The 13,168-nt window shown below is 36.9% G+C and overlaps 1 protein-coding gene across 4 annotated transcripts in view; it reads right to left on the bottom strand.

Annotated features, from left to right (window-relative positions):
* Positions 1–397: 397 nt before the first annotated feature.
* Positions 398–13,168, bottom strand: part of MTRF1 (mitochondrial translation release factor 1) — a 42,122-nt gene continuing 29,351 nt past the window's right edge. For all 4 annotated transcript variants that reach the window (XM_012764987.3, XM_012764986.3, XM_012764993.3 and 1 more), the window contains exons 8-10: positions 10,166–10,302; positions 7,047–7,145; positions 398–938 (exon numbers count right to left, since the gene is read on the bottom strand). In XM_012764987.3, the coding sequence (XP_012620441.1) occupies positions 825–938; positions 7,047–7,145; positions 10,166–10,302 (350 nt within the window). In that variant the 3' untranslated portion in view covers positions 398–824. The remainder of the gene's footprint in view (positions 939–7,046; positions 7,146–10,165; positions 10,303–13,168) is intronic.

A 13,168-nucleotide genomic window follows, 5' to 3' on the forward strand; every position in this document is an offset into this window, starting at 1 on the left:
GTTTTACATATCACTGCACAAAACCAACGGCAGTGAATTACTCATACTATACCACATCTGTTGATGCTCATTAAGTTAAACCAATGAACAATAAGAAATAGGAGTCAAGGAGAGAGTATACTTTAAATATTGGCTTGTAGTTTATACAGTATAGAATTCAGCAATCAATGAGTTTTAAAATCTGTATCCTAGATGCTAATTTTTAACTGAGTGGCTCATATTCTTCACAATTTTAATCAATTTTTTATTTGAAAGTTGCAGTCTAAGTCCTAATTTTGACATGATTGACAGTACTTTTTTCTTTAAATAAGTGGTTTTCAAGTTAAGTGTAAATTAATAAATCATATATCATTGAATTTTATCACATTTTCCTGAAGTAGTAGAAAAAATATTTGAATTAATTCAGATGGTTTATTTATTTTTATTTTTTGTAGAGATGGAGTCTCACTATGTTGCCCAGGCTGGTCTTGAACCCCTGGCCTCAAGTAATCTTCCCACTGTAGCCTCCCAAGGTGCAGGGATTATAAATGTGAGCCATCACCCTCAGCCAATTCATGACGGTTTAAAAAAAAGGCATATAAAGAGAACAAGTGCCCTGTCTTCTATCACACAATCAATTCTTAATACTCTGTCTTTTCAAGAATGCATGCTTATTTTCTACCTGATGACTTGGAATGGGACTTTGACTCATTAAAATACATATTTGTAAGTACTATGTACTCATAGCTATACTTTAGAAATATTCATAAAGATTTCCATGCTTCGGTCTGCTTCTTGATATAGGTCCATTTCATTTAACAAAATAATATATGATAAATCAGCATTTATTTTGCTGATTTAAGGTTTTCATCCAAAAGTTCAACAATAGCTTCTTCATCTGCTGATTGGAGCAGTCTCTGAATTAGCTGTTCCAGGCATTTTTCACCACATAAAAATTCCTGGTAAAAGAGAGTTATTATTAAAATTATTAAAAATGAAGAAACAAAAAGTTACATGTATATTTATTTCATTTCTTTACAGTCATTATTTAATAGCAACAAAAGATTACTAATGTTCTACAATATAATGAAGACAATTGTTAGCCTGGGAGGATTCCCAGTTTGTAGTGGCTTTTATGTAAAAAATGAATCTAAAAGAGCAAATACAATTCTACTCTTTCTTAAATGGTTTAAGTTAGCAGTTTGTTTTAACATCAATCTTCTGAGATTTGGATCTTTCCAACTACTCTGGAGACAACAAAATCAAGGATCTGAATCAACTTTTGAAAGCAACCATCTCTCTCTTTAAAATTCCATTGCTTGGCTTTTATGACACCACCATTCTTGGTTCTCCAACCATCTTTGGGAAAATGTTTGCTGAATTCTTTCTCTTCCTGTATCTTAAGAAGGCAGCTTTTTATTTTTGTCCTGAAAATCCTACCCTTTTCACTCATATGATGTTAATTAACAAAAGGAAAAAAAGATTGAAACGTCTTAGTATCTCAAGTATTTTGTTGCCACGTTAACATGCACATCGTTCCTTGCCAAATCCTCTGGATCTGGCTCAGAGGACGCCTTCCCAGACCATTCCAGCTTACCCTTCTCATGCCAACTCTCCAAATTTAGATCATTTAATACGTAAGTGGTTTATGATAGTTTTTTTTCTTTTTTTCTTTAGAGGTAGAGTCTTGCTCTGTCACCCAGGCTGGAGTACAGCAATGTGATCACAGCTCACTGTAACCTCAAACTCCTAAGCTCAAGAGAGCCTTCTGCCTCAGCCTCCCAAGTAGCTACGACTACAGGCGTGCACCATCATGTGGCTAATTTTTTTATTTTTATTTTGTAGAGACAGGGTCTCATTATGTTGCCCAGGCTGGCATCAAACAGTTTTTTTCTTAAGTTGGTTTTAAAATCTAGAAGTCTTGTGTAATAGAAAAAAATATTTTTCTTGAAATATCTAGGAGTGAAGTGTCTTGAGGTCTGCAACTTGCTTTCAAATGGTTCATCAGCAACACAGGTATAGAGAGAGAAAGAGGAGGTGGGAGAGAAAAAAAAGGCAAATATAATTTTAAAAAAAGAGAGAAAAGGCAAATACAGCAAAATGTTAACAATTGTCAAATCTAGGAACAGGCTCTATAGCATTCATTGACCTAATCTCTAAACATTATGTATGCTTGAAAAATTTCAAAATAAAAAATTGAGAAAAAAATTTCTCATGTTTACCTCTAAATAATTCCATCAGGTGAAAAGTGTCTCAGTTAGATGTCCCTGTAGCATTCCCTACAGTTATCCTCTGAAAAAAGGCTAAAATAATGGCTTCAGATATTTTTCCTGTGTAATACAAATTCTGTGCAGTAAAGTTGTTGGGATTGGCCGGCGCGGTGGCTCATGCCTGTAATCCTAGCACTCTGGGAGGCCGAGGCGGGCGGATTGCTCGAGGCCAGGAGTTCCAAACCAGCCTGAGCAAGAGCAAGACCCCGTCTCTACTATAAATGGAAAGAAATTAATTGGCCAACTAAAAATATATACAAAAATTAGCCGGGCATGGTGGTGCATGCCTGTAGTCCCAGCTACTCGGGAGGCTGAGGCAGGAGGATCGCTTGAGCCCAGTAGTTTGAGGTTGCTGTGAGCTAGGCTGACGCCACAGTACTCACTCTAGCCTGGGCAACAAAGTGAGACTCTGTCTCAAAAAAAAAAAAAAAAAGTTGTTGGGATTAGTGAATTTGCATATTCCCATATTTTAGAACTGCTTAAAGTTTAGACATTGGCTTAATGGAAATACTCTAATGTTGCTATCTGAACAGTTAAAGTTTTTTTTTTTTTTATTTCGGCATGTTTATGGGGCAGTTAAAGTTTTGATGTAGGTATGAACTAATTTTATATTTAGTCTTGCTTGAATAGTCTTAGAGTTGAACTTTAGGTGAGTGTACACATCTATCTCCCAAACTGTAAAGGAAAGGATATGTCTTGATACCTCTGTATTCCCCAAAGCACCAGCATATAGCAAAATCTCCAACTCTAAAATTAGACAGCAAAAGCAGTATGATATAATTTTTTTTTTTTTTTTTGAGACTGAGTCTCACTCTGTTGCCTGGGCTCGAGTACCTTGGTGTTAGCCTAGCTCACACCAACCTCAAACTCCTGGGCTCAAGCAATCCTCCTGCCTCAGCCTCCTGAGTAGCTGGGACTACAGGCATGTGCCACCATGCCCAGCTAATTTTTTTCTATATGTTTTTAGTTGTCCAGTTAATTTCTTTCTATTTTTAGTAGAGACAGGGTCTCACTCTTGTTCAGGCTGGTTTCGAACTCCTGACCTTGAGGGATCCACCCACGTTAGCCTCCCAAAGTGCTAGGATTACAGGCGTGAGCCACCGTGCCCAGCCAAATTTCAAAATTAAGATTTATACCATTCTGAGCATAATATGAAATTGCTGACAAAATCTGTGTGGGGCTCAAATTATTACAGTATTGCCAAGGTGATTTCATCTTTGGAACTGATGTAAAAAGTTCATAATGATAATCACAACACATTGAGAATTCATTTGTATTAACAAGTGCTAGAGATAAAAAGATCAGAGATGAATGAGTTCTGGTTCTTAACTTCCAAAAGCTAATAATCTAGTGGAATAGCTAGACAAATAACTCAAAACAACACAATAAATTAAAAAATGAGAAGAAAGCAAGAGTTGTGAGGAGCATTACTTTTGACAGGACTACGGCATCAGGGAAAGATTCAGGAAAAAATTTGAATTAGATTTTAAGAAGAATATAGTATTTTCCCAAATAGAAATGAGCAGAACACTTTAGTCAAAAGAATGAGTATTATGAAAGGCAGGGAGGCTAGGTATGGTGGCGTATGCCTGTAATCCAAGCACTTTGGGAGGCTGAGGCAGGAGGAACCCTTGAGCTCAGGGATTTGAAGGAATTTGAAGTTACAGTGAACTATGATGATACCACTGCACTCTAGCCAAGCAGCAGAGTAAGACCCTGTCACACAAAGAAAGAAAGAAAGAAAGAAAGAAAGAAAGAAAGAAAGAAAGAAAGAAAGAAAGAAAGAAAGAAAGAAAGAAAGAAAGAAAGAAAGAAGAAAAAGAAAGGAAGGCGGGTGGGGGGGGGGAAGTACATTTAAAGTTCCAAGGCAAGAGGAAATTTCCAATGTAACTGTAATATACAGCAGGAGATAAGGCAAGATAAGACAAGGACATTGAGAAATAGAATAAAAATGTGATTCTTTGGAACCAGGACATGGAAGAAAGAAAAAAAAAGAATAAAAATGTGAAATAAGACAATATATGGTAGTCTGCGCTTATGAGCTACATAAATAAACACTTAAAGTTACCTACAGGGGAAATCACAAAAAGAATACCAGGTGATCTCATAGGATTCAAGGATAGGAATGTACAGGGCTGCCACCACCATGGTAGGAGTGAGACTAAGCCTCAGGAATAAATGAATATGTGGATGTATTTCATCAGGATTCTTTCTGATCACTTCTCATTTTTGCTTTTCTCAGTATATAAGCCTCATTATTCTCTCACTGAAGATGCTTTCTCTCTATGCCTGAAAATGTGGCTTCTCAATTTTTTTTTCTCTTTTTTTAAAATCCATAGAATTTTACAGAATTAACTTCTTATAAGCTTTACATATTCCAGCTTTAGTTACCAAGCGAGAGAATGATCCTCTTCATCTCCGATTTTAAGATCCGGGGAAGGAACTCATTGGCTGGGGCTCATCTGATGTCTACTTCAAACTAGTTTTTGCATTGGGTCAGGGTCATGATCATGTAAGAACATGGCAGCTCCATCAGGAACTAAGTGGATGGAGTAAAAAGAAGGACAAGTTCTAGAATAAGGGAGGAGAACTGGGCAAAAAGTCCCATAGATGTTCACTTTCTTTCCTATGAGTATACAACCCCTTCCATTTTGCCCAATAGCTGTTGGCCTAGGATTAAGGTTTTTATCACGTTTCCAGCCTCATCTATAATGACTCCGTTCCTCTCTCTAGTTCACTCTCACTAGTCTCTTTACTGTCTTCCATACTGATTTTAATGTTTATAACTACATTTTTTCATGCTGTTTTCAAGGTTTTTCCTTTCACTAATATGGAATATTTTCTTTCCAATAGGATGGTTAGTGATTATTAGAGCATGCCAACATACTTTTCCTTATTATTTCTGAGTCTGGCATACTAGTTTAGTTAGTCATATATTAGTGTTAGGCCAAAGTCAGATATTTTATAACTATAAAAGCCAGTTATGGGCAGGCATGGTGGCTTACACCTGTAATCCCAGCATTTTGGGAGACTGAGGCAGGAGGATCACTTGTGGCCAAGAGTTTAGACCAGACAGCGTTGGCCTTGGCAACATAGTGAGATGCTGTCTACTCAAAAAAATAAGAAAAATTAGCCCGAGGCATGGTAGCACACGCCCGTAGTCCCAGCTACTAGGGAGGCTGAGGCAGGAGGATTGCTTGAGTTGGAAGGTGCAGTGAGCTATTATTGCACCACTGCACTCCAGCCTAGAAGGCAGAGCAAGACCCTGTGTCTAAAACAAAAAAACAAACAAACCTCCCCTCCTCCTAAAACCCGGTTACCTTGCCTCTGTTTCACAACTGAATACTATACTGTATACCTACGTGCCTATCTAAAAGATACTTATTACTGGTCATAAGAATGTAGCTTTCTCAGAAAAAAATTGTCACTGCTACCAGTAAAACAACTAAAAGAATATGGCTTAATTAGAACAATATGGCCAAACATGTTTGCTTAATACTGTGTGTTTCCTGAGGAAAGGGAAATTAGCAAATATTTTCTCTTTTTTGACACAGATATTGCATTCCTATACAAGATAGCCTTATACTGCTGAGGAGACAGAGGAAGTAGCATAAGATACACAGAAATTTATAAACATATTAAAAACACAGACATTTCCCTTGTAAAACCAGGTCTTTATTTTGACTACAGAATGGGACAGTATCAAGTGAAAGAAGCCTGAGGCACCAAGAAAAAGGATCAGAACTTTCTGTCCTCTGCCTTTTCCACATAGTCCTTTATGGGAACCAGTTCACTTCCTCCTTCAGTGGCAACAAAAGAGAAATTTTTCTGTGTTTCATCATTAATGTATTGACTATACTTTCTTTGAAAATCAAATACATTAATGTCCGTGGTCCTGGCTAGATGGGATTTAGGTAGGGTAATGTTCAAATATTCTTGACAGGGTCTTTTCCCCAACAACAATTGTAACACCCGAACCTAACAAAATACATATTGTGGTAGGCAGAAGTCTAAGAGGCCCCCTGGTGTACATATTTCATATAATCTCCTCCTGTAAATGCAGACACAACATGTGAATACAATGGAGTATCACTCAGTGCTTAGGTGATTAATCAGTTGATGTTTGAGTTAATCAAAAGCAACATTGTCTAGGTGGGCTTGACTGAATCAGGAGAGCCCTTAAAAAGGCCTGAACCATTCCGGCAAGAAGAGATTCAAAGTGGGAGAGGGTATCTGCATGGAGCCAGACCAGAAGCAACTTCTGCAGCAGTAAGGAGCTGAAGGCAGACTCCAGCTGACTGCCAACAAGGGAATGGGGGCTTCAGTCCTACAATGCAAAGCAATGAAACTCTGATGACAACAACATGAGCTTGTAAGTTGGCCTTGGGGGACACTGAGCAGATAACTGAGTTCAGTTGTGCCCAGATTTCTGACCTACAGAAATGATGAGATAATAAATGGGTATTGTTTTAAGCTGCTAAATTTGTGGTAATCTGTTGCCCAGCAATAGAGAATTAATATACATGTGCATATGTAGACTGAATATATATGTTAACACATTGTGACTACGTAACAAAGAATTTGGAATTTAAAAAGATAACTATTTCAAATAGGCATAAAGATAATTTTTCTTACCAGTAAATTAATAAAAATGTTTGCAAATTTTAGGATACCAACATAAAGTAGCTTAATGAATGATTTTAAAACACTTGGTAATATTTTAGATGTAACTCTCTAGAATTTGACTACACTTTCTTTGAAAATCAAAGGTACATAAAGCATGCTCAGTAATATTACCTTAATACCACGAACTTCATATGCTATTCTGTGGTCAGTGACTCTATCCTGTGTGAAATTATACGTCCGAATTCTCTCTGACTGGGCTCTTGTTCCCACCTGTGCCATAACAAAAAGCAATTCATATTTTAGCTTTATAAATTATTACAGTGGATAAATGACTTTTCTATTTTAACAGTTTAAATATTTTCTGAAAGTCACATACCCAAAGTGAGAAGGAACAAAAATGGACAGACCTTAATGTTTAAGACAACAGGTTTGTAGAGCTTAATTATGGAATAAGAATGAATGTCTATTTCATACTTCAAACTCCAAGTATTTAAAATCAAATCAATCATCTTTCCACCCCAATCAGTTCTTCCTCCTGGTGTCTACAGATGACACCACCATATGTTCCCTTTTATCCAAGTAGAAAACTCTTGACATTCTGCAATTTAGCAGACATTTCATAGGAGCTTACGCCACCAGGCTTTGACATAGATGCTAGAGGAGCGACCACCTTCAATTCATTCCATTCTCAAACTGCCCATTTCCAATTGGTTTCAAGAGTCTCTTATTTATATCCTGCCCTTCTCATTTCTACTATCACTCAAGGGCTCATTACTTCCAATTACATTCCTGCAAAAATCTGACTAATCTTCCATTTTTCTGCTTATGTTGTACTGCCCTGCTTAGTCTTCCTAAAGCAAAGTTTTCTGATAAGTTTTCTTCTTTGGTTCCTTCCTGTCTACTAAACAGACACAACTCAATTTGGTATTCAAGGTACCTCACAATGTGGCCAACCTTCCCAACATTATTTCTGAAAATTATGTGGACTTCTATAATGCCACTTATTATACCATATCATTATTATGGGTGTGTCTGTTAACTCTGCTAAAACACCACCCCAAAGGATGCCCTTCCCTAACAGTCTCCTACCACCTCTGCCTTTCTGGTCCCAGCAATTGAAATATGTACTCTTCCTCCTCTGAAACCTCTTGCATTTGGAAATGTCTTCATGGCACACCACAGTGCGCCTCATGCTACCATTACTTGATTTCTTACTCTACTCATCTCCCCTACCTCCCCAACACACGATATACACAGCCCCACTCTCAATCATGTTCGCTTTTTAAGGAAAAAAAAAGACATTTCTATAACTCATTTCCTTAAACCCTAAGGCAATCAATATGAAACTAAATTCCTGATCATCAGGACAATTTTTTAAAATTATAGATTCCTAAGCCCAAACTCAGATATGCTGAATCAGGGATTGTGGTTTTTTGAAAACAATCCCCAGGCCATCCATTCTGACAATCAGCCAAGTTTGGACACTACTATTCCAAAGCACCGTATTAATGGCCAGGACCCCATCTAGATGAATGACATCAGAATCTCCAGGGTTGAGGTCAGGGCATCTACAAAGCTCTTTAGGTGATCAGAGGAGTCAGGGTTGAAAATCTGGTGTAATATCTTCTGTATAGAAGTCATTGTATATACTGGTTGGTGAAAAAGCTTATAAGCCTTAAATATCCCTACTAAAATGTTTAGGCAGGTGGACAAGTTATTCAAGAGGCAGAAAGGTCTTTTCTGGTTCCTCAAATCAGGCTACTGAAGAATATCCACAGGCTGGGTGTGGTGGCTCACGCCTGTAATCCTAGCTCTCTGGGAGGCCGAGGCGGGCGGATTGCTTGAGGTCAGGAGTTCGAAACCAGCCTGAGCAAGAGCAAGACCTCATCTCTACTATAAATAGAAAGAAATTAATTGGCCAACTAATATATATAGAAAAAATTAGCCAGGCATGGTGGCACATGCCTGTAGTCCCAGCTACTCGGGAGGCTGAGGCAGTAGGATTGCTTGAGCCCAGGAGTTTGAGGTTGCTGTGAGCTAGGCTGTCGCCACGCCACTCACTCTAGCCTGGGCAACAAAACGAGACTCTGTCTCACACACACACACACAAAAAAAGAATATACACATATAAAATTCGCATAAAGCCAATCCTGAATATTTATTTTAAAAATTACTATGTGGAACCTCTCTGGTGCTGGAATGTTAAATGGCAAGTAAATCCAAATGTCTTTAATTAATTCACCTGTGGCAGGGTTCGCAGTATTTATGTTATCACTTACTGCCAAGAAGTAATGGTGTGTAAATGAGCATTCCTATCAGCAAATGTACATAGACACTACTCCACAATCTGGGATCACCACACTTGATCTTAGCCAAAAGGGGATTACCACAAATACAGTGTTAATATATTATTTATTCTGACACTTTTACTATAATACTTGCAAGTTAGAATGTGAGTAAAGAAAGCTAGGAAGACAATAGTGTGAAAAGGCTAGGACACGTGTAGATGAAAAGAATAAGTAAGGTTTATTCAATTCATTATCTTAAAAGGCCACAAAATCTTCCAAATTTAATTTACTGTAGCACATCTAACTGCAAATAACACAAAAGCATAGTTATTTCGGAGTACCACTTTCTCTTCCAACCTCTTTCAAAGACAGGCTTTACTTTTTATAGAATTTAAAATTATGTAATACTTTGTTTACTTAAAACAGTAAGATTTTCTCATTTTGCTTAGAATTTGTCTATTTATGTATTTGAATAAATATACATGTATATTATAAAAAATTCAAAAAGTACCAAAGGGTATAAAATGAAAAATAAATCTCCCTTTACCTCTTGTCCCCAGACACCATCAGTAGTAATCACTGTTCCCAGTTTTTGCAGTACCCTTTATGTTAATATTTAATTTCACAAATAGTTACAATAAAAGCATAGGTTTTTAATTTTAAAAATCTAAAAAGCTCTTAATTTCCAAAGAATTGTCTTTTAAACCAATCTCCTGTTAAGACAGTAATGATATAAACACTGGAAGAAAACAACTGAGAACTAATTTTTAGTTTACACATCTTTCATTTACTCATTTGCAAACTGGCATGCCCAAGTTTAGCCATAATCCAACATCAGTCCATATGCATTTAAGTTATTGCTTATTTACAAATGAGCACAAATAAACATGGTTCCCTATACTCATTTATTTCCATTTTAGTGAGAACAAACATTTTATTTTCTACATAAAATGTTGACATTTTACATAGAGCTACTAAATTATTACACTAAATAAATCTTACCTGGAGTTTCCTAGCACTTTGTTGCTGACACTTGTCTTTCTCAATAATCTGCTGGTAGAGTCTAGCTCTCAACACACGCAAAGCTATTTCTTTATTTTTTATTTGTGATCGTTCTTGTTGGCATTCTACTACTAGCCCTGAAAAATAATAGGGATCAGAGGTAAACTGTAGCCTTCATGGGCCAAATTAAAATAGAAGTGAGGAACATTTTTAAGGGGAGAGGTTAATCAGAAAGAGATCCCAAAAGATAAAAACATTTTAAATTTAGCACACTTCAGAAACTGTACCTAGGTTCTAATGGTAATAGCTGCAGATGGCTGTTTAGAGTCTGATATATAAACAAGATATCTGCAATAAGACTGAGAAGAGTAGATGGTTATATATCCTTTCATTCCCCAAGCTCTGCCTCTCCCTCCTAGCTCATTTAGGGATTTCTGCAGCTCAACTAAGAGCAAACCACTGCCACCCCCTATATGGGAGTGCCGCTCCATTCTCTGTCCTACTTGAGGAACCCAACCTTTCCCTTTTCAGTCACAAATACACACAGAGCTGAGGTTTTAAAAATACTTTTATATAAATAAACCAATAAAAAGAAACTACTCAAAGTCTTTAAAAGGAAGAGTCTATAGTGAATGTGTTTCTGAGTTGTCTGGGTTCTAGATTTCTAAATTGTTCTGAGTTGTGTCAGTGAGAGGGGTCCCAGCTAATCAATACATCTAACCACACTCGTTTTGGTTGGCCAACTTCTGGATTTTGGTGGGTTTGGCCCACCTTGTGGTCCAGTTCTTAGCCCAAATCTAGCCCTGAAATGGTCACTCTTGAGACTTCAGGCTATGCTGTTCTTAACTTTGCAGCTACCACTTTGAAGGTCTGTGTCTAATCTTGCATTAGAAAAGAAAGGCATTTTCCTTTCTGAAACCACAAAAACCCAAATCCAAAAACCAAAATCCATTAGCTTAGGCCAGTTTCACTGATATAGTGGTAGATATTTTGCTGGAGATTTAAAAAATTTCTATAAAATTCTACTTTCCAAACTATGTTTTCTCCCTGTCTAAATAAGCTGCAGTCTGTACCTGCTAATGCTTTTAGTAGGGCACCTAGGTTTCACGTCTATTAGTTTAAACTCACTTCTTGACTGCTTTCCTACAGGCAGTAGTTGTGCTAGGGGCATCAACTTGTCTCCATCTTCCAGGAATTTGCCTGGAGCTCTCTTGAATTTGCTATCCTCTTTTCACTACCCGAAAGAATATGAGTTTCCATGTGAAGATGGCCAGACTTGCATGAGCTTTCCTCCACATTCCTCTTCTTGTCAGCTGGAAGGAAACAACTGAGAACTAAGAGTTTTAAGAACTAGTGTTTAAGAACTAGTAATGATTTTTGCCTAAGCACCTGGCACTATTCCTAGTTACTGGCTCAAGTCAGAACTTTTAGCTTAAAACTATTCCTCTGACAGATGATGTGTGAAGTCTGAAAGAAAAAGCCAGAAAAAACAAAAAAAACTATTCCTTACCAGCTCAATAATTCCTAAGGGAATCACTTGATTATATAACTTAATATACTTTCTATCGGCCGGGCATGGTAGCTCACGCCTATAATCCTAGCACTCTGGGAGGCCGAGGCAGGCGGATTGCTTGAGATCAGGAGTTCGAAACCAGCCTGAGCGAGACCCCATCTCTATCAAAAATAGAAAGAAATTAATTGACCAACTAAAAATATATATACAAAAAATTAGCCGGGCATGGTAGCACATGCCTGTAGTCCCAGCTACTTGGGAGGCTGAGGCAGTGGGATCGCTTGAGCCCAGGAGATTGAGGTTGCTGTGAGCTAGGCTGATGCCACGACACTCACTGTAGCCTGGGCAACAAAGTGAGACTGTCTCAAAAAAAAAAAAAAAAAAAAAAAAAAAAAATATATATATATATATATATGCTTTCTATAGAGGAATATTTAATAAAAAGTACTCCCTTAAGAATAGAGGATTTGGGGGAGTGAGGTAGGGTATACAGAATAATAGAAGAGTGGTTGAAAAAAGAAAGTGCTGGGGTTGTTAAAGGACTTTGGAAAAAATAAGTTTTATTTGTGGTTTTTCAACACTGTACAGGAAGATTCCAAAATTCTAGGTAACAATAGGCTTGTTGAAGTGGGTATTTAATATATATTTGCTAACTAATTAAAAGATTTGCAGTTATAAATAAGAATAAAAATACTGTCTTTTAATTCTAAAAAGTCCATTAAAAATATTCTAACACCTCTGGAACTGGAATGTGTCTTACAATCACTGGCATGTCATAGCTTAAACAGCAGAGCTTTTTTATTTCTTCATAGTAATAAAACAGTGATGTATCTTTCAATTGATGGGCTTTTAGATCAGATAAAATAAGTTTTATATATATATAAGTATATATAAAATGAAAGGTTAAATAAAAATCCTTTAACCTTAAAAGTACATACTGATGTAAAAGATAAAATCTGACCTGTAAGATTTAGGTGTTGTCAATAATATATGATAATGAAGGAAGGAAGGTAGTGTAAGAATTATAGAGGTCCACTTTTATTCACCAGCTGGTAACAAACTAAAAAGCCTGCTTTAAAGCACAAAAGACTCATTTGTCTTCATCATTATTTTGATAAGTTTTACCAAAAAAAGTAATTTTTCCCTGTATCAACATTTAACCATACCCCTATGTATAACTCTTCCAGTGGTAGAAAATGGAGTTATCTAGAAGCACTAGGTTAGAGAAAATGTGATTCTTCAGAGTCCATGGCATGGAGAATATGGAGAAATGACCTACAGTTCTCACTTTGAATTCTAGCAAGGACATAGTTCCCATCCTCAGGGTCTTGGTATGGAAGAAAGGACAGGAGAAATGGAAGAAAGGCTGAGTTTTCACTGAAGCAGATGCTTAAATCATGGCCAATCTTGAAATATAAAGAAGTAGACTCAAGAAATCACTGCTCATAACTATAAGGATTCACAAGATTGAGTTAGTAGGTCTTGATATG

The sequence above is a fragment of the Microcebus murinus genome, chromosome 13, assembly GCF_040939455.1.
Source record: "Microcebus murinus isolate Inina chromosome 13, M.murinus_Inina_mat1.0, whole genome shotgun sequence".
NCBI classification, from domain to species: Eukaryota; Metazoa; Chordata; class Mammalia; order Primates; family Cheirogaleidae; genus Microcebus; species Microcebus murinus.